General features: G+C 32.8%; 1 protein-coding gene across 1 annotated transcript in view; it reads left to right on the top strand.

The window, feature by feature from the left end:
- The window catches only part of LOC115885855, a 335,423-nt gene that overhangs the window by 226,555 nt on the left and 83,842 nt on the right, over window positions 1-25,026 (top strand). Inside the window, exon 4 of the mRNA XM_030904879.1 lies at window positions 7,108-7,259. Within this exon, the coding sequence (XP_030760739.1) occupies window positions 7,108-7,259 (152 nt within the window). The remainder of the gene's footprint in view (window positions 1-7,107; window positions 7,260-25,026) is intronic.

The raw sequence follows: 25,026 nt of genomic DNA, 5'->3' as shown, positions 1-25,026 counted from the left end.
GGACCCCTGCTGCTACATTTCTACCACATTCTTAAAGTTGCCAAAAAATAAAAATTGTGTCACTTCTGAGTTCTGTCCCCTTATATTTTCCGATATGAAAATAAAAAACGTAACAAATGGATACTCTTTATATCACTTTGATTTATTAAAAGAATAGATAATTACAGAAAATATAAGGTAATATAGGTTCAGGTCATAATTTTAATTAATGGGAAGGATGTATCTGATGGAGTGTAAGCAAACGATCAATGTTTGGCTTTATTTTTGTGAGCAATAACAGCAAATCCCCCCGCTCTGTGATGTTAAATTTGCTCCTTTTTTTTCGTTAAGAGGTTTTGAACGGCACAAACTCCTTTCGACAGGTTATGACGAGGGAAAGCTATTAAAATTTTCCTTGCGATTTCCCACCGTCCAGGATATTTTTCGGGTATTTCTGCTTGCAACCAAAATGTTGGGTAGCCTTTTCTAAATTTCACCTTAAGCTCCTCATTAGTGCTTAGCTCGAGCAGCTTCTCTTGTAATACAACATTGGCCACTTCCGTTTCATCAAATGGATTTATGATCCATGGTGGTATATCCATCGTCAGTATATCTTCAAACCTGGTTTTGAAGTCATAATGCAGAGCACTTAAATGATTGACTGTTTAGGTTATGCGATATTTTTCCTCATTCATTACATTCTACTGCGACAGTCTTGGAAAATGAGAGATTCGCGCGACTAATATCTTGCTTCATAAAATTTTTCAATTTCCCAAGAAAAGCCGAAATTATCCCCTTTGTTTTTATTAAATCAGGCTGTCCCCTGTAACTGCAAAGTATAATATCATAAATTTTTTAAACAAAATCTGTCACAAATAACGCAATGTCTGCTTTTGAATTTAATCAAGTTTTTCTTTTTAAATCTGCTCTCTACTTTCTAAGAACTCTAATATGGAAACGAAAACAGAGTAAAATCTCGTCAAGCATGCACCTTTCGACAACCAGCGTACTTCAGTATGTAAGAGCAGTCGTTGGAAGTCTTCATCTTTTTCGTCGCACAATTGAGCAAATAACGCGTATTCAATGCATTGCTTCCGATTTTGTTGTTAGACAGCTTTTATTCAAAACTGAAGAGATTGGTTCAAGCCTGTCACTTAAATGTTTTGCCACAAGGTGTTGTCGGTGGATTACGCAATGAATAGCTATAAGTCCTGGTATAATTCTTTTGAGATGACTTATAAAACCACGATATCGCCCGACCATTGCAGGAGCTCCGTCTGTTGCCACTGAAATAATGTTTGTAAATGGGATCGATTTTCCGTAAAAAAATTACACAGGACATTAAATATTGATTCGTCTTTAGTGTCAGTCTCCAAAGTTCTGGCAAATAGCAATCCTTCGTGAATTTCTTCCTCAACAATAAATCGGACATATGCCAATAGTTATGCTTCATTACTGGGTAACGTTGACTCGTTCAGTTGTATAGAAAATGAGTTTTTTGCAGCTGATTGCACAAAAAGCTTACGATATCAGAGCTCATTTCATCAATGCATCTTTGTACAGTATTGTTACTTAATGGAACTCTTTTTAGTACGTCAAATGGAGATTTGTGCAAAACAGTTTTTAAAAACTCTTAACAGCAGGGTAAATTAATTGTTCTCCGATAGTTTGCGGTTTTCCAGATTTTGCTATAAGTAATGAGATATTGTAAGATGCCCGCAGGCCATCATCGTTACTTTGAGATGTTGAAGCGAACTTACTGTGCATGGTGGGTCTCTTTCCATATTTTTTCTTTCAATGTTTTGAAATATTTTAAAATCTTTACCTATTTTTTATCATTATGACACCTTTTTAGATGATCTTCGAACTTTGATGGTTTCATAGAGTCATCGCTCAAAACTTTGTTGCATAATAGGCACATGGGCAATTGTTTGTCTGCCTTTGATGGAACAAAACCATAATTCAAATAATCGATACTATATTGTCGACTTTTTTTCTTTGCTGTAGCCATGTTCGTGTCATTAGCCTTACTTAAAAAAAAGTGTTTTAGTAAACCAAGTTTATTTTTCTGAAATAGATATCACACCGCAGCCTTTGTCAGCACGCGGAAATAGAATTACGGCTTGTAAAGGAACCAACTAATAAACCGCTGAGACAAATATAGACGTTTTCACAAAACGGTGTCAATTTTAAAGTACATAACTTTACCCTCTAAGTTTTTAATAGTATAAATAAAAATGGTGTGTACTCAGTATTCGACTACTGATCGTATTTGCTGTAGGAAAGGAAATAAAAGTCAAATCCCAAAATGTCCATAAAAAACGATAATACATTTTATAATCAATGAGTTCACCGCCCGCTCCGTGTATTTGCGTGATTTGTCTGCGGTTTCATTGTTAAAACGTGAAAAACTGGCATCGAAGTCCAAGCCCCGCCCTTTTCCCGTCGCCCGGGCACCGCTCGCTCTTTCCGAAAAGGAATAGTTTTGATAAATAGTTACCAAACAATTTAAAATTGATTATGAATTACTGTTTTTATAAAATTAGTAGTTATTTGCAAGAAAAATTACAAAATTAATGGCTCTGGCAACATTGCTTATTCGGCCTTTTTAGAGAGGCAGTGTTTTTCTCGTTGAAAAAACAATTGATAAAACGTGCTGTGTTTGTCTTCAAATCGAAAGAGTACAATTAAAATATCTGTAAGTTACTAAGTTACCTATCTATACATGCCGTTGTGATATCAGCCGACTAGTACACGTAAACAAAATAATTAAGTTACCTATCAACAAAAAAAAAAGGTTCAGCGTTACTTACTTTTCTCCGGCACTAGCAAAAACACAGATATAAATTTTTCTTCACACACATATATTATATATAAAAAAAAAAAAAAATTTTTTTTTCGAAAATTCCGAGAACAAATGAATGCGTTTGCCTTTGGCATAAAGTATTTATAGTGGTGATCAATTTCATGTCTGAACAAGCATTAAGCATTGTCGGGCGGATACCGCTTTGCAAGTCTGTACAAGAAATTGTACGTAATATCGAATACGCAAGTTTGGACAAGGTAACAGTCGCTTTGCCTTATTAAAATATTTATCTGCTTAGATAGGTACTTAAAACATGTGGTAGGCCCTTATTAAAAAACTATGCTTACTTTTTTGCTCTTTACTATTCAAAAGCAAATAAATTTTCGTGGACCCCATTAACATCTTATGGACCCCCATTTTTTGTTCACGCCTACGTAGGCCCCCAGCAAGTCTCCCGCGGACCCCTGGGGGTCCACCTGGACAACTTTGGGAATCAATGCTAATATATCTACCTCAAGGTTTGAATAGTTTATACACTAGTACCACTACTACCTATTTTCTAGAGGAAAACAGACTCCTTTTTATAAAAAGTAACTATCTGATGTTTTCATGAAAGTAATAAACTAAAAAAATTCGCATACTTATGTTGGAGAGCTTTAGATCCTGATATATTTAAAAAAATTACTGAAATATTACGTAATCTAACCCGACATTTGTGTGAAAAATGTCTACTTGGAAATAAAACAGGTTTTTAAAATACGCGCCAAATAAAGCACTTCTGTCTCCGCCATAATGGAAAAGGTTGAATGGCTTGTGCGGGGAGGGTGGTGGTGGGTCAGTATGGTGACCCGGCCGTGTTAAAAATAAAGTACGGATTTTTATTCTGGGCTTTTTTGTTTTATTTAATTTTTTAAGAAGACTTCCAAATTTTTCGAAAGTGAGGTAGCAGAAAATTCTAGAATTATTGCTTTATATCCAAGTTATGCTAATTCCAAAATATAGTGAAAGAGTCCATTGGCTTAATGTAGTGGGTACGTACACACCCAATGCACATTGTAATACTCTCTAGCTTTCTGGCGGCCGCGGCCGCGGTCCTTGGATTATAAGGGGACAAGCAAGATGGTTAGATAATAACTAAACGTAACCAAAACCATTATGTGGCGGATTCATCTCGTCAAAAATCCCTATATGGGTATTTCGGCATTGCAAGAAATCTTACAAAAATAAAATTAGTTATTTTTTTTTCCGACGACGGAAACAGATAACTTTCCGAAACGCTAAGAATTTGTTTGGTTCGTTTAGAAAAAATTTGTTTATCTGTAAACATAACTGCTGACAATTAGTTAATTTTAAAAAAAAAAAAAAAATGTTTACAATAAATAACTATTTTATTTTGTAGATTTTCTGTGCAGTGGCGAAAACCCATTATAGGTTTTTTGGAGAGATAACATCCTCCACATAGGTATAGACATTTTCTAACCATCTTGCTTTGTGCCCTTGGATTTTTTTTGGGAAAGATGTTTTTTTGGGAACATGTGAAAAGAATTAAACGGTTCTCAAATGTAAAACTAATAACACCAATAACTTCATTACGAGTACTATGTAATATATACTTTTTACTCCCCCAAATAATGTGCATTGAATTAATTTTTAATTCCCATCCAGGTAATATATTCACATTCAAACCCATTATTTATCCGTCGATGTTGAAAAATGATCGAACCCTAAATAAACAAGTCACGAATATCCATAATAATTATTAATAATAAATTTTTTTTTTATTTCGATATTTTTTTCACGTCCCGCGGCGCGTCCGTAGATTTGATAACTCGTCGGTTCTCTAACTCGGATTTTAATCAAGCCCAAGTAGTAAAACAGGTGCAATTAAAAATTAATCCCGGAACAAATTGGCCCGATCAGTTTCATAAACGGTTATTTATGATGGGCCCTGGCGGCCGCTCCGAATAATTTTGTTGTGTTGTTTACGTTTGACGAGCTTGATAAATTAATTGTTAAGATGTGCGAATTAACGATAAACGAGAGTAATTGCGTCGACGGGTACGTGTTCGCGATAATCGGCGCGACTAATACAAGTTAATTGTTTTCCGGGGATAAGTAATTCACGAATAATTATGGTAGTAGGCTGCGTGAGGCATAGATAACTGGGTTTCAATTATGTTTAGCTTTTATCGATTATTTTCATTTATACCTTATATGAAATTATATTAGTTAGGTTGCCATCGGCTTGTTCCACTGCGACCTTTTCAGATTTGTAGTGGTCCTCTTCGGATCTCGAAGTTACATTCTGCAGTACTATTTTTGTCAAGAAGTCTAGCAACTTGAAGACTGATCCAACGCACTTAATATATCTTCTTTGTGTCAATTGCATATCTTGCCTAATACAAGAAACGGCACATTTGTCAGGTTGAAAAAAAAGGTTGTCTTGCCGCTGACAGTTAAAATTGTTTCTGTCCGTTTTTGTCTTCATAATGAGTTAAATCAATGTTAATTTCAGGATGTCGTAATAGTAAGCAACCAAAAGAGGTATAATTAAAACAATGTATACGAGCAATTGGAATATATGCAGTGACCAGGTTACTCTGCAAAATCCGTAGACAATATTATATCCAATTGCAGGTCCAACTCATTGGTGCGCCAGACTGAGGGGGATGTTCTCTCTCTTGACGATTCCATATGTGAAAGGAACATCAGAGAAGATCAGGCGAAAAGCAATATAAAATTAAAACTGTTTTTAAGCCTGGGACTACTCTAAGAAGTATCCTAACAAAATCAAAACCTGAATCATCAAACCAAAAGAAAGAGTGCATCTATCAGGTACCTTGCGAGTGCGGTGAATCGTATTTTGGAGAGACAAAACGTCCTCTACATGTACGACTGAAACATAAAAAACATACGCAAAGAGGTGAAACAATGAAGTCGGGCATTGCAGATCATGTGTGGTCCAAGCACCACAACATAAAATGGTCGGAGCCCGGGTTGTCCACAAAGAACCCCATTGGAAAAAGCGCAAATTTAAAAAAGCCGTATTCAATTCTAACAATAATAAAATCTTTGGCAATCCAAGTATGGAAATTTGAACAATATGGCAGCCACTCATAAAACGCTCCAATGCAGGTGTTCCTAGTGGAAAACCTAATGCTTGACTGCACCAACAAATTCACGGGTGAATGTTCGGCTCTAGTATATAAGCTCAGTAGTTCTAGGATTTAGTTTAGTTATGATTCAACTAATTAACTGATAAATACTAATGAATACAATAAAAGTTTTTCTAAAAAGAAAACTTAATACTGGGTGAGTCTCGAAAGTGGCTCACCCCTATAACTTTTTTATTTTTTTCAGTTAAAAAACGAGATTTGGTATGTTAGAATATGATATAAATTAGGATTGATTGTCGGTATTCCATTGTTTTCGGTCATTTCCTGTTTCACCGGACTACAATGACTACAACTTTTTATTTTTAAATGGCACTTTATGTATATTTTTACTATTTTTGATAGAAAATAACACTCTGAATAGAATGAGATATAATGTGTCAATTTTTGACATTTTTGCATATGGTTTCTTTGAAATTATAACGTGCGGTTCATAACGAAAATTTCACTTGAAATACTAAGTATATATACTAAGTTTTCGAAATATGCTAATGAGCCATCGTTCCATTTGAAAAAATTGAGATATGATTAAAAATACGATTTGGGAATCTTTTAACCGGCCAGGACAAGACACTAAAAACATTAGACGATCAAATCTATTTTTCCGAGGTTCCTTGATTAAGAATTAGTTTTTTAACATAACCGTGGCGCTCTAGATTGAAATTTAAAATACAATTTTTTATTAAGCAAAAATGTCAAAAATTGACATATGATATGTCATTCTATTCAGAATTTCATATTCTATCGAATAAAGTAAAAAAATACCGATGGTGCCATTTAAGAATCAAAAGCTGTAGTAATTTCCGGTGAAACAGGAAGTGACCAAAAACAATTGAATACGTCAATCAATCCTAATTTATGTCATATACTAGCATAACAAATCTCGTTTTTTTTATCTAAAAAAAATAAAACAGTTATAGGGGTGAACCACTTTTGAGACCGCACCCGGTGTATTAATTTGGAACTGTATTACAGTTTAATAATTAATATATGTTTGTATACATGTTTTATTCTTCCATCTCTATCTTGAGATGCGGGGGATAGTTAAAATAGTTATATTTATTTATTTTTCTATGAAACTTAACTTTAGCGTCCAGTATTCTAGTGTTCATCTAATGAAGTAAATTAACACAAACTTTATTGTTTCAGTTCGACCTCTCTGGGTGAAATTAAGGGGAGACAATAAACCACTTTCTGCCGAGCAAACTTACGAGTTGGAATGCGAAGTTGTGGGTTCCAGACCAGAACCGTCAGTGACCTGGTGGAAAGGGAGCACTCAAATGAAAAATACACGTGAAACGGTAAGTATTTTTGACACTTTTTGATACCGAATGATAACGAAATTAATTGTACAAGCTGGCATTATTGCTAGTTTCATAAATATAGGTACATATTTTGATGAACTCTAAATAACACCCTGTCTATTTTTTGGATATTTGCATAGAGCTTAACGGTTTCTTTTTAACTATATATCACAAGTTAATATTGTTTTTCAAAATGGCAACGTAAAATGGTTTGATGCCAAAGTCAATTGAGCAGAGTTTTAGTTTATTCATAGCAACAACTTCAAAATAATTTCTAGCTATAGTAAATTCAACTTCAAGATGCACCCAAACGTAAACAGAGACATGAGGCAAGCACGTGAACAGTGGAACGCTGTAGTAATATAACCAGGACCGCACTAGGGTCGGATATATCAAATCATAAAATTATTATGTATATTTTTTGATGGAAATTTATATTATATAAATGGGTAATTATTGGGAAAACTGGAAATCGTCCTATTTTCACCAAAATTGGTATACACCCTATTTTGAGGTCGTAGATTACGAATCTGACCCAAACCTAACCAACTAGTGGTCTCTTACCGTTTTTCAGGAAAACGGAAAATAATTTCAACATTGAATTTTTCTTTATATCAGCCCTATAAAGTAATAATTTTACCATATTTTTTATATTATATCATAGTTTCATCTAAAAAGCCACACTTGATTCAGGATTGAAAAATGTCTAAAATTTTACTGAAAAACACTTTTCTTAACAAAATAACAAAGAAAATTGAGACCAGATGGAAGTTTGACATTTCATATATTCTTCTTTCTCTCTCCTATGAGAGAGACAAATATTTGAATTTTTTCGCGTGATTAGGGATTTTAAATAAATTACCCATTATGAGATTTGACAATAGTTAAATATATTTATATCTACAAAGTTACGCGGAAGAGTTTTAATTACATTGCTTTTCAACTCTAGGCTTAGGAGTTGATATTTTTAAGGTTATTTTATATTAAAAGAAGATTAAACCCCTTCGCAAAGAAGTTAGAGATAAATACTATTTATAAGCACGAACTTGCATGAAAGAGTTTTGATTGCAACTGGTTTGAACTTTTTTGCGGAGGGGGTTGATCTTTTTCATATAATACAAACAAAAAATATTGAATACCCCCTCCGCATAGAAGTTGTAAACCAATGCAAACAAAACTCTTTTCGTAAAGCACTCTCGTGGTTATAAATAGTCAGATCCTCATTGGTAAAATAGCAGTTATGGAAGGAGCCGTTCTTCAGGCAAACGCCTTCGTAATCCCAGAATGAGCGAAAAACACGCTAAATTTATTGTCTAGCATTGTCAACGTTGCTTTAAATGCCAGAAACACATAACCCAACATTTTCAGATTGTTTATAAATTTATTTTGCAAATTTTCCTCTATTATGCATAGATGTGGTTAAAAAAGTAACAGAAAATAGCAAAAATCTCATTGTTTATTGAATACCTAACAAAATATGTGCTAGAAAACCTTGAAAATATGAGAAATTAAGTAAAATTCTAAGTTGAAACTATTTTCCGTTTTTCTGAAAAACGCATAAGAGACCGCCAGGAAAAATGTTCAGATTCGTAATCTACGTCAAAATAGGGTGTATACCAATTTTGGTGAAAATCGGTTTCCAGTTTTCTCAATAATTACCTTTAATTATTATCAAACTACATATAATTAGAGAAATAAAGTGATGGAAAGGGGGCGGGAATATTAAAATATTACATTACTCTTTGGCACGACCGATTTTAACAAATTTGGTGTTTTTTAAAAGGGCTTAATTTGTCCTTTAAAATAATTATCTTTTTATTTGGTACTACTGATTTTTTTTTATTTCCATTATTGACAGCAATATCTGAATATCGGTATAAATAGGTATCTGTATCTATAATACTATTTGCAAAAAATGCAATGATGTAAACGTTTTTACATTATTTAAAAGACCAATTGCATTATAACATAATTTAATACATTTTAGTTGACAAAAAAAAGCACTTAGTTTTAACTTGCTTTCGTAGCCTGCTGTATTACCCGTTTTAAAGTATAACGACATTTTTTTTGAAAAAAACTAGTCACATAAAAACTTCTATTTTTAAACATAACATTTATTAACATTAGAATTACAAAATTTATAATTTTATTAACATTTACAAAATAATAATTTTATATAAAATATATGCGTGTACTAATTGTAAAAATATTTTATGCAAACGTAAATATTATTTTCTCTATTTGTAACTTGTAACTTGTACGAAGTGATCAACAATTATTATTGAAATAGTTGACCGTTCTGATTTTACTCGCTTGGTTGGGAATAAATTTAAAAAGCATTTTTAATTTATCAAACAGTATTCCTTAACGCGCTTATGTAAGCCGGCCCTGTAAAAAATTCAATCGCCTACCCTCAGCGTGGCTCCCATGGCTGGCCGGCCAATCAGGGTAGATTTCGCCGCTGGCTCTCGCCTGGCACGTGCTGATCACGCACTGTGCATTTGCTTATACTGGTGCATTTTGAATTTGAATACAGTTTAGGCCATTTGCTTTTTCATTGCTTTCTATCCCTTGGTGAGCGGGCACCCAGAGTAAGAAGACTTTATTTTCTTTGCCTAAGTTGTTCAGCTTCTCTCGGCATTCTATGACCAACCTTGAAATGATGGTTACTGCGTTGATCGCATTTAGTGCTGCTTGACTATCGGATAAGACGGCTTTAATGTCCCGTTTCTGGTAGTTCCTGTATCTAAGATAAATTTTGAAAAGGATCCCACAATCAAAAAGTCGTAGTATATCTCTAATCTATGTCATACACAATACCTTTACGTGGTAACTCAATGAGCATAGATTTGGTCTATTATAACTAAAGTGCCCGGTGGCATAGAGGTAAACAGGCTCTCGTCTACTGATCTCATAGGTTGTGGGTTCAAGTCCCACACCTGGTATTTCATCAGCCGACTATTTTATTAAAAAGTAAAAATAGTTTGGCTACCTAGGTCGACTCAGCCTTAAATGAGTACTTGGATTCTCACACAACCTGAGGTAATAATAGGCGGTTGAAGCGTAGTACTAGCCACATACCTTCCCTTGTATACCGAACGGCCTCTTGCATGGCAAGTTGCACCTTGCTAATCCCTAAGGCGTTAAACGCTATATAATGGAGCTACTCATTATAATTATTTATAACTAAAATATCAGGGAAAAAGTAAATATATATCCTCCAATAAGGGAAATGAATATCCTCCAGTCAAGGAAAGGTTTATGATGAAAGATGTTCAAGAAGAAGTGGAATATATAGGTTACCAAATCCACCAAAACGGCTCCTCCTGAAGTACCAATGATATGAGTTTCTAAAATATATAAATCTGTAATAAATTATAAACTTTTTGTAGTTTTGTTTAAAACTATCGATTTTAATATAATGAAAAATAACAGAAGATGAAAAGCAAAAAAAAAATCGGCAACATTAAGCAAAAAATTATGTAATATAGCTATTTTACAGCTGTTCCCGAGTAAACAACTAACTTTTTTCTAATCTCCCTTTGTCACCTTTCATCTGCTTAAATTCGCCATTTTGCTCGGACCGTAGGGTAGCGAAAGCAATAAAATCTACATAACGTATAAGACGTTTTCTGTTAAATATAATAAGTGCGTCTTTTTAGAAAAATATGTTTTCTTCCAGTAGCTAGAAATGTTTCGTATTCATAGATACGGGGCATAAAAATGCCCCGGAAGATTTATTTTTATTACCCCGTTTAAATTTATCGGTTAAAAAATAGTTTTGTTGTCTTATTTTGGCGGGTTTATTGTAGCGGAAAATTATGTTTTATATTCGTCATAAATTTTGCGATAAATTAACTTTAGATGTTTTTTATTTTTATTTTCCGCATGAGTTGTTTTTCAAAATTGCTCATATGATGAATGACTGATATTTATACTTATGAAATTTAAATACGCTGCTTTTTAAGAAAATTAGGTTGACTCTATTCATCTAGATTTTGTATTAGAATATAGGACGGAATAATAACAATGATACTCATTTTATTCTACTTGATACATTAATTCAAAGAAAATGCTTGGAGTTCAAAGCTAAACATAGTCAATTTTTCTCATATCTGGGAGTGCAAATTGACAAAAAGCTGAACTCCAAAGAACACATACATGGAGGGTATGTTAGTAGTTAGTAGTAAAGTAGTAAAGGCTCAGACAACAGTGGCTAAATTAGCAAGAGTAATGCCAAACATCAGGGGTCCAAGACAAGAGAAAAGGATATTTTTCAATAAAGTGGTCCACGCCCGTATTTTGTACGCCGCTCCAATATTTATGGGCAAAAGGCACTGGAGGTGAAAAGAGAAAAACAGAAACTTCTATCAGTTCAGCGATGGAGCGTATTGAGAGTTGTTTCTGCCTACTGAACTGTAGCCGAGCAAGCGGTATTCGTAATCGCAGTTATACCACCAATAGACCTGGAAGTAAAGGAACGGGCCTATATATATAAATATATATATATATATATATATATATATATATATATATATATATATATATATATATATATATATATATATATATATATATATATATATATATATATATATATATATATATATATATATATATATATATATATATATATATATATATATATATATATATACGATCAGAAAACTAGAGGAAGAACAGATAAGGGTAATTTGAAAAACGAAGCGAGAAAGATATTATATCAACAATGGCAAAGAAAATGAGATGCGGCGTACGGTGTAAAATGGACACATATGTTAATCCCGAATTTAAGAAAATAGACTGAACGAAAGCACGGACAGGTAGACTACTATCTTTCCCAGATAATTAGTGGTCACGGAGCTTTCGAACACTATTTATATCGCTTCAAGGAAAGAGCTAGCGCGGCCTGTAAATATTAAGGCAGTCCCATCGTCAATGTCAGTCACACTATATTTGAATCCTCGGCCTGGAAACCAGGTAGATTAAAAATCAAAGGGATTTTTAAGGTACCCTTTAAAAAAGAAAACTTAATATACTCTACTGTGGAGGACAAAGATGTATAGGAGGTTTTAAGTGGACAATCATTCAAATCAGCGTTTATATCACAAATACTACGACAGAAAGAGGTGGATTAATGAAGGGCTGAAGAATGACCATAGACCAGAGAGGGGCATCTGCGCCGAAGTAATGCATGAGCAATTCTAGCGCAGTTTGTCAAGCAAATAGGGTAGAATTTTTTTAGTCGGTAGGAATCCGGCAGACCTCGGTCGCTAGAACAACAGATCAGAAAAAAAGTCGGTTCTTCTCAATGTGACCAGGAAACAGAAGGGCTCATTCAATCATAGAGATAACACAGTCAGAAGTCTACAAGAAGGGAGAATGGAATCTAGCTTTAGGGATTAATTATTAAAAACGAAGATAAATAAAATAAAGGACACGACAAGATTAATTTCTGTAGAAAAGCACATCTCCTTTAAACAACAATAAATAATGATATGTTCTGGAATAATATTTATACTAAAAAAACGTTTAAGAATCAAAATACCTGTTTTCTGTAATTAGTTATAAGAATTAAAAAAACTTATAGACTAATGATACAAAAATAATCAATATTTTTTTTGGCCTAAAACCACTCTCTTTTGCACATTATTTATCGTGAGCGATTTACTAAATGAAATAATCATATATTATATCACGGGACCTATAAATTTAATCGATTAAACTATTCAAATATATTTTGCGCGTGATTTTGCTTGGAAAATAGTTGAATGGCACAATAATTTAATAAAAAAAATTATTCTAAAATTATTGTCCATAAAACTATTTTCTAAAAAGCAAAATCATGCAAAAAATTATTTGGGTAGTTTAATCAATTAAATTTATAGGTTGAGTGATATACGGCTAGATTATTTCCTGAATGACTTTTTTTGAAGGATGAATTTCCTGAAGGATGAAGCAAATAACTATAAGAATTTTATTAACTATAAAATTTAACATTTTCAGTTAACATTTTTTTACAAACAATTCATTTTTACTACAGCGGTAAATAAAATTTAAAGACGTTTCAAAATGACGTCTCGTAAGTAATGTTTGTGCTTCTGCTACCTTGGTTACGCATCCCAACAATGCATCGCGGACCGTTTCGCGTGTCAAAATATCAAATTCTGACGTACTTTTCTCCCCTTATTTGTTCAAAATAATATTGAATAATGGGTTTTCACCGATTAAAATCGTTATTAAGTCAAACATATGAGTTGGAAATCAATGTTTTTAAATGAACTGTTGCCAAAATCTCTCCGAATTAGTGATAAACGACAAAAAAACCCAAAAGGAAGCCGAATAAATAATCGCGGTTAAACTGGTGATTTAATCACTTATCTAAACAAAATTTATTCGAAAAATTAGATTAGCTGATTGGTCCATTTCACGATGAGGAAAATAATCTATTTTAAAGTGAATAATGAATAAAAAATGAATGTCAAATAAGTTTGTCCACTGAAGACGCCATAATATAAGTTGTTATATCATGTTAATGCACCATGGTTTGAAGGATATTTCCCTACTTGAGTTTTTGAAGAATGTTATTGATGCTTGATATTAACTAATGGGCATCTACCTCAGCATCCTTCAGGCAGAAATCTACGCTATCGAAAGATACGTACAATTTACCTTAGATAGGATCTATCGAAAACAGGAAATAGCCAGGAAGGAGATCTTATCGCATAGTCAAGCAGCACTAGTTAGCCATCTTATCGTATAGTCAAGCACCTACTAAAGGCGATTAACTCAGTAACCATCAATTCGAAGTTGATCAAAGAATGCCTAGAGAAGCTGAACAAAAATGAAGCAAAGAAAATTAAAAGATAATTAAAAACAAAGTCCACCTACAAGAGATAGAAGGCAATGAAAGAACAAACGATCTAGACAGAAAAGGAGCCATCACTCCAGTAACTTAGCCAGAAGCGTTCTGCTTTCGAAGTGGAAACCAAGTTAAAGCGGAACTCAAGAGCCTGGAAGACTCCATCCGTAACCTGGAATGGGAATCCTCCAACAGTCTAAGATATTCGAAGAAATTTTTCAGAATTTACGACCTAGAAAAAGCAAAGATTTTCGTTGATTTATGTAAGAACATTCCGGATTATCACGAGGTTTTCAACAGGACACTGTCTCCTCCACGAACACTTCAGTAGATTGAAGCTAAGAGACGACGGCGCATGCAGATTCTGTGGGGAAATGGGAAAACACCAGATCTCTGCGAAGCCGTCTCAGACACTGGCTTTTGTCAAAACCCTGGTCAACTCGTTATAACTCAAGAAACGGGGATGCATAATAGATCTCTAAGGTCACGGTGATTAACCCCCCTCCCAAACACTCTACATTCTACATCACCTACTGAAGTTTGGTACGCTTGGAGGCATTCAAAATTAAGGTGGACATGGCTTTATATCAATCTGTAAAGAAACCTTTAAAATATAATATATATTCTTGCGTCACGTGGATCTTTGTTTTAAAATACATAATATTACTTATGATAATTAAAATATTAGACGGGTTGGCGAAATCAGATGCAGGTAACTGAGGGTTAAGTTCATCGCGACCATCGCCAGGTTTATTAAATTATATTGTAAACTGTTTGACTACGATGCCAAGACTGATATAAAATAGAATTCCGAAGGTAGCGCGGTTAGTCTGAAAGAATTAAAAGTACCCAGAGTTTCAGAGTTGACGGATAATTAGAACTCTGAGACATTTGGTTAGCTAGAGTCTAGTAGTGATCGTTATAGTCGTCGTCAGTGATCATAGTCACGTAAGTCATCATTATCATTTCCAGCTTGTTCAACCATTTCCGGTTATGGTGTAGCTTCCCTCACATATTTAGATACTCTCTTTGTAGTTGGGACCATTGTTGTCTATTGTTCGCTATGCTGGACCAATTTGTCCCTGCTGAAAGTCCCATCTCAGGTTAGGTCTTCCTCGAGATCTCTTGATTCCTCGTGGGAACCATGCTGTAATTTTTGGTGGTACATCTGTTGTCCGTTCTTCTTGCTAGGTGTAATGCCCATTGCCACTTGAGGGATTTGATTCTGTGGATGGCATCTATTACCTGGGTCTTTTGTCATATCCACTCTATTATTTTACGGTCTCTCTTGGTTTTAATCTCGTAAGTACCTTCTATATTATACTATGAAGAACGTATGTCCCCATTTAATTTATTGGTTATTGCCATAACATTATCTAATAATTAATAAATAATATATTTTTGTAACAATATTTTTGTAACATTAACTGATCTAATCAAAAGTTATACGGTACTATAGCAGCCCTATCCGTGAACCGTCGCTGAAGGCCTCGCTAGTATCATAAAGAGATTTTCGTCAATTTGCTTTAAGTCCATCGATATTTCTCGCACATACTCCAGCGATTGCTGATTTTGCTGATACAATCGATATTACCGCCTCGGGCTGACCAAATGATACCAATCAAATTAAATCTTCGAAGAGAGAGCGACGCCTTTTCGGTCTCGTTCTTTTGCCGTTCGCGCCGCAAAATGCGTTATGACAACTTTTATTTGCTCGACAAATTTTGCCCCGGTCCAATTATGAGCGTGCCGTTAACTTTAATGGAAAAATCTCGTCCGTTTTCGGAGCAGCCAGGCAGCAGCGCCACCGCCCGGCGAATTTTATGTAGCTTTATAGATGGGGGGTTTACGATATAGTTGTTGGGTCTCGGATTCGCACCACATCGGACCTACACCTCCTTAGATAGTACAGCCACAGCTCGTTCGATCTAAAGAAATATGACGTCATTTCTCTGAAGAAGGAGTATAATGCTATCCATCTATTCATGCATGGTAGGCGGAATCGACATAAGCTTTGTTCGGGTTTTTGATATTACCGATTCTGAACTCCAATATATACCAAATGAATACCAAAATCCTACCGACTGCGCCAGTGTAAAATACTTAGAATTTATGCAATTTATTATTATTCAAGTTGAACTATTTTATGTATTTAATAATTTATATTTTTTATCTAATATTTTTGAAAATATGAACTAAAGTTATGTTTTTTTAAATGGAACATATGGATCACATGGAACGCATGGAATTAAATGGAGCACATTAAAATGGTATATACTAAAATAGTCATACACATATTAAAATTTTATTTGGCACTGAAATATTTTACTTTTAAAGTGTTGCCACTGAATCTCTGAATATATTTTCCTTTTTTATATATTTTTATTTATAACGGCATGGGTTTGCATATATCCAAAAGCTTGCCTGATATTTAAAAGCTTGCCTTTTCCAGGTCTTCGACATTGTTCTAGTGGCTACGATATATTTCTTATTTCAAAAAGTCCTAAATACAGAAATCGAGAACGGACAAATCCGGGGATCATGGGGTCATATCAGGCCATCATATAGGTCCATTGATCCCAATTCATTGATTTGGGAAACATTTTGTCATTTAACAAAATTCTAATATTTTTGAAGTTTGTCAGGGGAAGCCTCATCTTGCTGAAAGTATACTCTGTTTTTTTTCTCAGGTAAGATTTCGACAGACGATGACAGAAGAAAAGCAGATGACGTCCCATACCAATCTATTTATTTTACTAAAAAAAGTTTCTAATAATTTTTAAGTTATCTATGGATGGGTTTAAATATAAATCCGTCATGCGTCGTGTCTTGTTGTTTTTAACCTGTTTTATTGGTTTATTTAAAAATGACAGATCGTATTTCATTTTTATTGGTTTGACGGAACGATGAACGACAAACGGACACCGATGCGTATGAACTCGCCTTTAGATTTTTGTCATTTTGACGCTTGTCAAAGTCTTGCCAAATTATAGGTTATAATTTTCTGTCAGCTTTTGTTAAATAATTCTGCGTTTTGGAAGATGATGCATTTTGATTCGTATTATTACGTGTGTTTTGTGTCTTTTGAAGTCAAGTGGAGGAAAAATCGAGTGAAAATTAACTGTAGACCCAGAGCACAGTTTATGGTTAATACTCGCTGTCCAGGCAGAAAGTCTTATACACCAATGAAGTTGCCATCGATAAAGTTTGTATACCATTTCGTCGTAGATAAGTGCATCTCGTATATGGTAGAAGGATCAAACTAAACATATACTAAAAACTGGAGTAGCTGTAAAATATCGACATCACACGAGAGGTAAATAATGGATTTTAGTACTGCAGAAAAATAATGTCAAAAGGTCCTGGTTTAAAAAAATTAAGATTAAAGTTAATTAATCAACCTTTAAGGTATAAAATTTGGTAGGTGTTATTATTATTAAAATAGTTTGTTTTATTTACCTATGTTGTTTTATTTATTCCTGTGGAATATTACAAATTTGTATTTGTACATAAGTTACATTGATAAATATAATCATAAATGCGGGTAGTTTCCATAAAGCTTGAAAGTAAATAATAGTTCTTTTTATATTTTTTGGTATGTAGTGTCTTGTTCTTGTTTGTTTTGTATTAACACATACCGTTTTTATTAAATAAAATAACTCGATTACATTTTTTCAGTTTTATACAGTTTTTTTCACAATATTTTGAAGTAATCACTTGTCAGTCAAATTTTAAATATATCCTGCTATGCGTTCCAGTTGTACCAACTTATTTCTTTGTAAAATAAAATAAACTACTTTGAAATTAAAATGACAGACACATCTATTACTGTCAAGGATCTTCTCGTTGGACAGACTATAGTGACAAAGAAAGATTTACAAATAGCGGTAGAGAGTTAAGTTTCCCTGATATATAAAGAATTTATTAGTGGCTCCCAAAATGAAACACGAGACAGATAGCAGTATACTTTTAATAATTCTTTAGTTTCTTTTATTATCGATCATGGCCTACTAATAAAAATGATCTTTTAATGAAAACCTTTAAATATTGGGGTAAATAGTGAAAATAAATATAGAGTGATATATTTTTGAGAAGCTTATGGCAAGCCAGATCATGAAATTATTAAATATACAGGGTGTTCCATTTAAGAGAACATAACTTTAGTTCATATCTTCAATAATATTCTTTTCGTAGAATAACAGATTACGCCACTATATTCTACGTAAAAAGTTCTTTTCAAATAAACAGTTTTCACCTTCTCGATATCTTTCAGAATAACAGAGATACAGGAGGTGTCCCAAATTACAAATTTTTCAAAAAGACCCTGTAGCACAGAAACGAAGAGGGTTATAAAAAGTTTGTTTACAGCATCTTCCGTTTCACAAAACAGGTTTGTGCAAACCGCATCCTCCTATCTTTACTAATAACGGATTTCAACCAAAATGGGACAACCTGTACATATTTCACAAAACATCTAATCGAAATATTAAAATATGTAAAATAATAAATAATTTAACCCTTCCAATAGTGATATCAATTGGCAGTGTAGAGGCCTTAATATTTGAAGAGGTATTGAACGGAAAGGCGATGTTATGGCTAGTATAAATTTTGCGATATCGTTGAAGGGATTGGATTCTAGTTTTTTTTATTATTTATATATAACTCGGCCAAAGGGAAAGAACTGTTTATGGTCCTTTGAGACACTAGGGTTGAAAATATTAAAATTAGGAAAAGTTTGAAGGTGTCATAAACAGATTAAATAGTAATATTTTAGATGAAACAAGCTAAGTTTTAATTTACGTATTCAATTTGTACAGTGTTGTCAGTGTGTTATTCTTCTTTCATGTTCCAAAAATTTTATATGAATTTTGGTTTTTATTTTAAACAAATCTTTACTTTTTCGGTATCAGAGTCCGGCAATAGTTCGTCGGGCATATGTAGCTCCTAGAATATAAAATTTGCGAATTCTGTTTAAGTGCAAAACTAAAGTATGTACTAGGATATATTTCAGGAAAATATTTTAACTTCTACAGGGTGGCTCAAAAAAGTGTGAGTGGATCGTGATAATTTTTTTAAGTGGAACACTCTGTATATTATTGCATTTTTGGATTCCTTTCAGGAAGGTATCACTTTACATATCCTGAGATATGAGTAAATATATTTCGATAATTTCAGATATATTAATAAATAAATAAAAAATAAATGTTTTCACACCTTCCTTAAAAAATTATTACAAATACAAGAACTGTCCTGAAATCAAAACTATTTTACGTGTTTACTTTAGATGGTCTATACTTACTTTGCTATAAATATCGTAATTCTCAAAATTCTACGCCAAACTTTTTAAAATAGTTTTTCTTAGTTTTTTTAATGGAACACCCTGTATATAATTTTTTTATCAAGTGGAGAATTAAAAAATTAACATTTTTTGTATTTAAAGTATTTTTAAAAATTTAATGATTTCACAGATACACGCGGTATTATTTCAATCAACGGTAAAATACGAGAGAAAAATCATCGGGTGGCTTTAATAAAAATTTATTGTGGGAAATGCCATATGAAACATAAAACCGCGAATATCTGAGAAACCGTTTAAAATTTTGAAATACTACAATACCAAAAATGTTCATTTTTTAATTCCCCATCTATTGAAGAAATAATTTACATTTTTTTTAGAAAAACGAAGAAAAATTATTTTATATTTTAAAAAGTTTGCCGTAGAATTTTGAACATCCTGTATTATTTATCATTACTATAATTATAGCAAAGCAAGTACATACCATCCAAAGTAAACATCTAATATAGTTTTGATTGCATTCTTATATTTTTAATATTTTTTTAAGAAAGCTTGAAAAAAATATATTTTTTATTTATTTATTAATATCTCTAATACTATCGAAATAGTTTAACTCATATATTAGGATTATGTAAAGTGATCTGTGAAAGGAAGCCAAAAATATAATAATATACAGGGTGTTCCATTTAAAAAAAATAATCCCGATCCACTAACACTTTTTCGAGCCTCCCTAGAGAAGTTCAAATATTTTCAAATACAGCCTAATACATACTTTTGGTTTATATTTAAACAGAATTTCCAAGTTTTTTATTTTAGGAGCTATAGATGCACGACGCACTATTGCCGGACCCTGTATATTGATTAATGTAAAACAAATATATATATATAAGCCAAAAGTCACTAACTAACATTTTTCCGAACAACCAAATTCAATCACTAACTATGTTTTGAAGCGGAGAATCGATTGCAAAAGTCATTAACTACGATTTCTGGCTATTTATGTTTTATTTTAATACCGAATAGTTACTAACTATAACATCTTTATGCAATGTAATTCATTTTTAGAGGCATTTTTCTCGGAAGTAATAAGAAGTAAGTTAGTGACTTTTGGCAGCAATGGGACGATATTACTTAGAATATTTGTAGCTAATTAGCAGATTTGATTTCGAATATCCATTCGAGGTTTAACCAAAACGCTAATAAAATAATTTATCTTTCTCATCGACTCAATCCGGATCGCTGTACATGACACTAACTGACAGATTTATTCGTATTTGGCAACGACATACAGCTAAATTACAAAATTTACATTAAATGGTAGTGTGGCACGGATCAATTCAAATTCAACGTCTAAACCGGCTATTGTATAAACTTTGTTAATAACACCACGTACAGTTTATATATTTACCCAATAATGAATTAGCTATATTGTTAAAACACTCACCGCACCGGTACGAAAAACGGGCAACTTAAAATTTTCATATATTTTAAGTTTAATATAATTTTGTTCTAGTGCGCCGATTTTGATGATTTTTTAAGCAATTTGTAGTTAAATTATATGACTTTTTAGTCTCTCTTTCTAAATTAAAAATGAAAGTTGCCATCTGTCAAAATGTTGATAATTTGGTGAAAGTTTGAAACACCCTGTGGAGTACGTTAACAAAAGCAAGGAATTTAAAAATCATGTTATCATCTAGGTATATCTTTTCTTGATATTTTGTTTTCTGATTCATCTCAATAGCGGTACTTTTTTTGGAAATGTTCGCTTATTAAGAAGACACTAACATTGTTTTCGTATTTCTTCACATTAAAAATATGCCTTTGTTTTTGGTTTTAGTCAACAGACCTATAAAATAGTGTTTATTAGTGATGTAAACTTTAGTTACTTGTTAGAAAAAGCTAAGCAATATTGTAGCATTTTTTATTTCCTTTAATAAAATTGAATTTAAAAATCTATTTTTATTTAAATTTCTTAGTATTGGCGCCATCTATTTGCTAGATGCCAAAGATACTAAACTCCATTTGTTACAGCTCACTGGTCTCGATATTTAATTTTTATTAGCGCATCTATTCGCTAGATGTTAAACTTCATTTATTCCATTTCACTTGTCCAAATCTCACTTCGCTGTGGATTGCGATTTTCTGTTCTAATGATTTCGATCATATGATATCACTTTTTCTTTTTTCGATTTGAATCTGAAGACACGTGTTTCGGCGTCCGACAAAGTTTCCAGTGAAAAGCACTATGAATCCACTTTTCGATTTCCAGTGCATGGGTATCCGATTTGATTGAAAACCTTGAAATTATGCAATCCAATTATGGAATCGTATTTGTTTGGTTTCCTCTTGGAATGATCACCTTAAGTTTATCCGCCATTTTATATAGCCCTATCTAACTAGATTCTATTTCAGTTATTTCCGTTTTGCTTTATTCGTTTATTTGAGTGTTTAATTACTGGTTTGGATCGGCGTATGGTTTGAATATATTTATGTAAAGCTGATTTTCAGCCGTAAAGTTGTTTTTTCTTTATTAGGTAATCAATTATGAGAACTATTTTTATTTATAAGTACTTCCACATGGTGCTCAGTAACTACCACATGGTGCTCAATGAGTACCACGCATGGGTATGCAGTAATAGTAATTATTGTATGTTTCACCCTCTTTCATTTTGTATGGACATATGCATGATCTTAAGACAATGTTCCTGACATTAGTCGTTCTTTTGGCTGATTTCGAAGACTTCTCCTGCCTTAGTCATCTGCATCCACTCCTGTTAGTCTGGAGAATGCCTAACTACCTATTTACATCATGAAACTATATACAGATAAGTCTTAAGTTTGATGCACAAGGTACGCTTTTATTTATGTTTGGAACAACAGATTTAATAACCTGATAAATATAAAATCTATAATAAAAAAATAAAAAAAAAAAAATTATTTTATTTAACTTTTTTTATTATTATGTTTTTTTCGATACAACTATAGTGTTCAGGAATTTATAGCTAATTATTAATTATAAAGTAATTAATAATTCATTTTAAGAAGTTTTTTGTACGCACGACATGTTTCGAAACATCATCGTATTGAGACATGCATAAATTTCACCTGTTTATATTAAGTAGCTTACTTAGTTCAAGAATACAGTTACTAAATTCGAATCTGTTAAAATAACTTGCGGGTTTATTGGGATCACTGTGACTAATTAATGATACTTGTGTTCGTTTCCAATAAATGTTTTAATGTGGGATAGTTATTTCTGACTTTTATTTCTGATAAACATAATAGACCCTTAATGCTGGTGATTTACTTTATTTAGCTATGTTGTGATATCGTATTTTCTTTTGGTTTCTTACTTTAACACTCTCATAAACAAAGTAAGTGGCGCCCTTTTCCCTGTCTTTGACCATACCTAATTGAATTCTTAACATCAATTTTAAAATCTCTGCAGCCTATATGTTATCATTTTTTTACTGCCAACATTAGAGAGTCACTGTGAGTCAGAAGCCTTACCCACGAACCCAGCTTTCCTCTAACCCTGAGCAGCGGATTCTTTTTTGTTTATTTGGGTAGCTTGACAGAAGAGTCACGTCACCTTCTTCAAAGAACAAACCCTCACGAAACCTAGGTGTCACAATGTTTATTTAAAATTTAATATCTGTATAATAAGTAGTAATGAGTTAAATATAATACAAAAAATAATATTAAATATTTTTTTATAACAAAGTTATTTAGAAACAAAAGAATTGCTGCTCATCTGAAATAATACTAGTATTAGAAACAACATGCCATTTAATTTACACTGACCACTACAATTAAAAAAATATTGCAGTGATTTAGAATTCCTTCGTTGTAAATTTTTAGCGAGTGCAGCATGGCTATTTTTGCCAAATATTTATAATCCATATCAATCGTCAGTCCTCAAAGGTCACCCATTCCAAAGTCCATTCCCGTAACTTGGAATGGGTGTCTTCTAACGATCTAAGACACAAAGACAGAAAAATTCCGCCAGAACTTACGACCGAAAAAAGTCAAAGGTTTTCCTTGTGTAGTTTAAGTAAAACAATCTTCTCCTCAATGAACACACACCTCAGTAGGCTGAAGCTGAGAAATAACGGCGAATGCAAATTCACCAGCAGGAAAATGGGGAAAACACGAACACCTTATCACTGGGTGCGCCAAGACGACGACTTTTCGTGCCATGAACTTTGGTACGGCTGATGTCGAGGATGGGAGAGCTAACCTCCTGTGGAGCCGTCTCAGATACTGGCTTTTGTTAAAGCCTGAGACTGTGATGAGTTTAACTCAAAGGGAACACAATTGAGTGTTACATTAGATGCATATGAAGCATCAGAATTAATAAGTAAAAAGTGAGTATGAAGAACAGAGACAACGGTCCAGTTCCTTCAGTTCTTTGTTCCTACTATACTCTAATGGCGGAAATAACTGTTACGCCCAGTGGGCTCTGACTCGGATGGCTAGATCTTGCACCGCACTCACTCGGTACCCTTTGAGCGAGTCTATAAACACTCAAATTACTTTTTATCGTCTTGATCATCCTGCTTACAGTGAATTACTAATATTGTTAGTGAAACGCGCGTCAGTGTAAAGTAAAAGTGGTTTGGTATATTCGCTGGTGATTTAGTGTTTATTTTTGCAATGCTGGCAACTCCAAGGTTCCAACCCCAACTGTAATCCCGCAATAGATCTCTAAGGTCGCGGTGATTAACTCCCCTCCTAAACATTCTACATTTATATTTTATTATAATTTGTAAAACTATATGTACCATTGTAGAAATAAAGATTTTCTAATTTCTATGGACTCGCAACCACTAGTTACTTTTGGTAATAGGACTCGTTACTTTAGTTACTTAGTGTCGTTACTTGATAATCGTTGTTTTTTGTGCAAGTGACTATTTTTGATTATATTGTATTATTTTTAAAAGTATTTTTTATTTTATTTTTTTTTTTTTTTTTTTTTATATAAATTTATCTTCTATTCCTAGCGTTATTGCATGGATTTCGTGTTATTAATTAAAATCCAAACGAAAATTGTTTTATGAACTAACTATTCGAAATCCATTACAAATCCGACGTTACAGACCGGAAAATATTAGGAACTGCCGGAAGTGAATCTAATGGCCATGACGATTGAATTCCGCTCAATAATGTCATTCTACTCACGTAATAAGCTATATGATTCGAAACCATACATTAAAGGATTATTTGGTCCAAGAAATCTGTTATTTTATTCTTTTAGATAATGTAGCATCAAGTAGTTACGTGGTATTGCCCCACTTCTACTTTTATAAACAAATTTTTTTTTATATATATATTTAGATAGATATTTGAAATAAAAATAAAAGAAAGTAGAAAAACAGACTTTGAAGAATTCCAACAGTTTTTAACGTTTATTGTTTTCATTAACAGAAATTATTGTAATGTTGTTTGCAATCATAAAACCATTTAAAGAAATGTTACTAAAAATAAATTATTTTATGTTTTTTTTTTTTTTTTTTTTTTTTATTTATAAACATTGTTTTCTAGTGAATGCTTTATAAAATATATAAAATTGTAGAAAAAAAAATGTTTTTTATATAAAACATTAC

The sequence above is a fragment of the Sitophilus oryzae genome, unplaced genomic scaffold, assembly GCF_002938485.1.
Source record: "Sitophilus oryzae breed Bouriz unplaced genomic scaffold, Soryzae_2.0 scaffold_460_pilon_pilon, whole genome shotgun sequence".
NCBI lineage: Eukaryota > Metazoa > Arthropoda > Insecta > Coleoptera > Curculionidae > Sitophilus > Sitophilus oryzae.
Note: the sequence above shows the minus strand (reverse complement) of the source record. Positions and strands in the feature narration are given on the sequence as shown.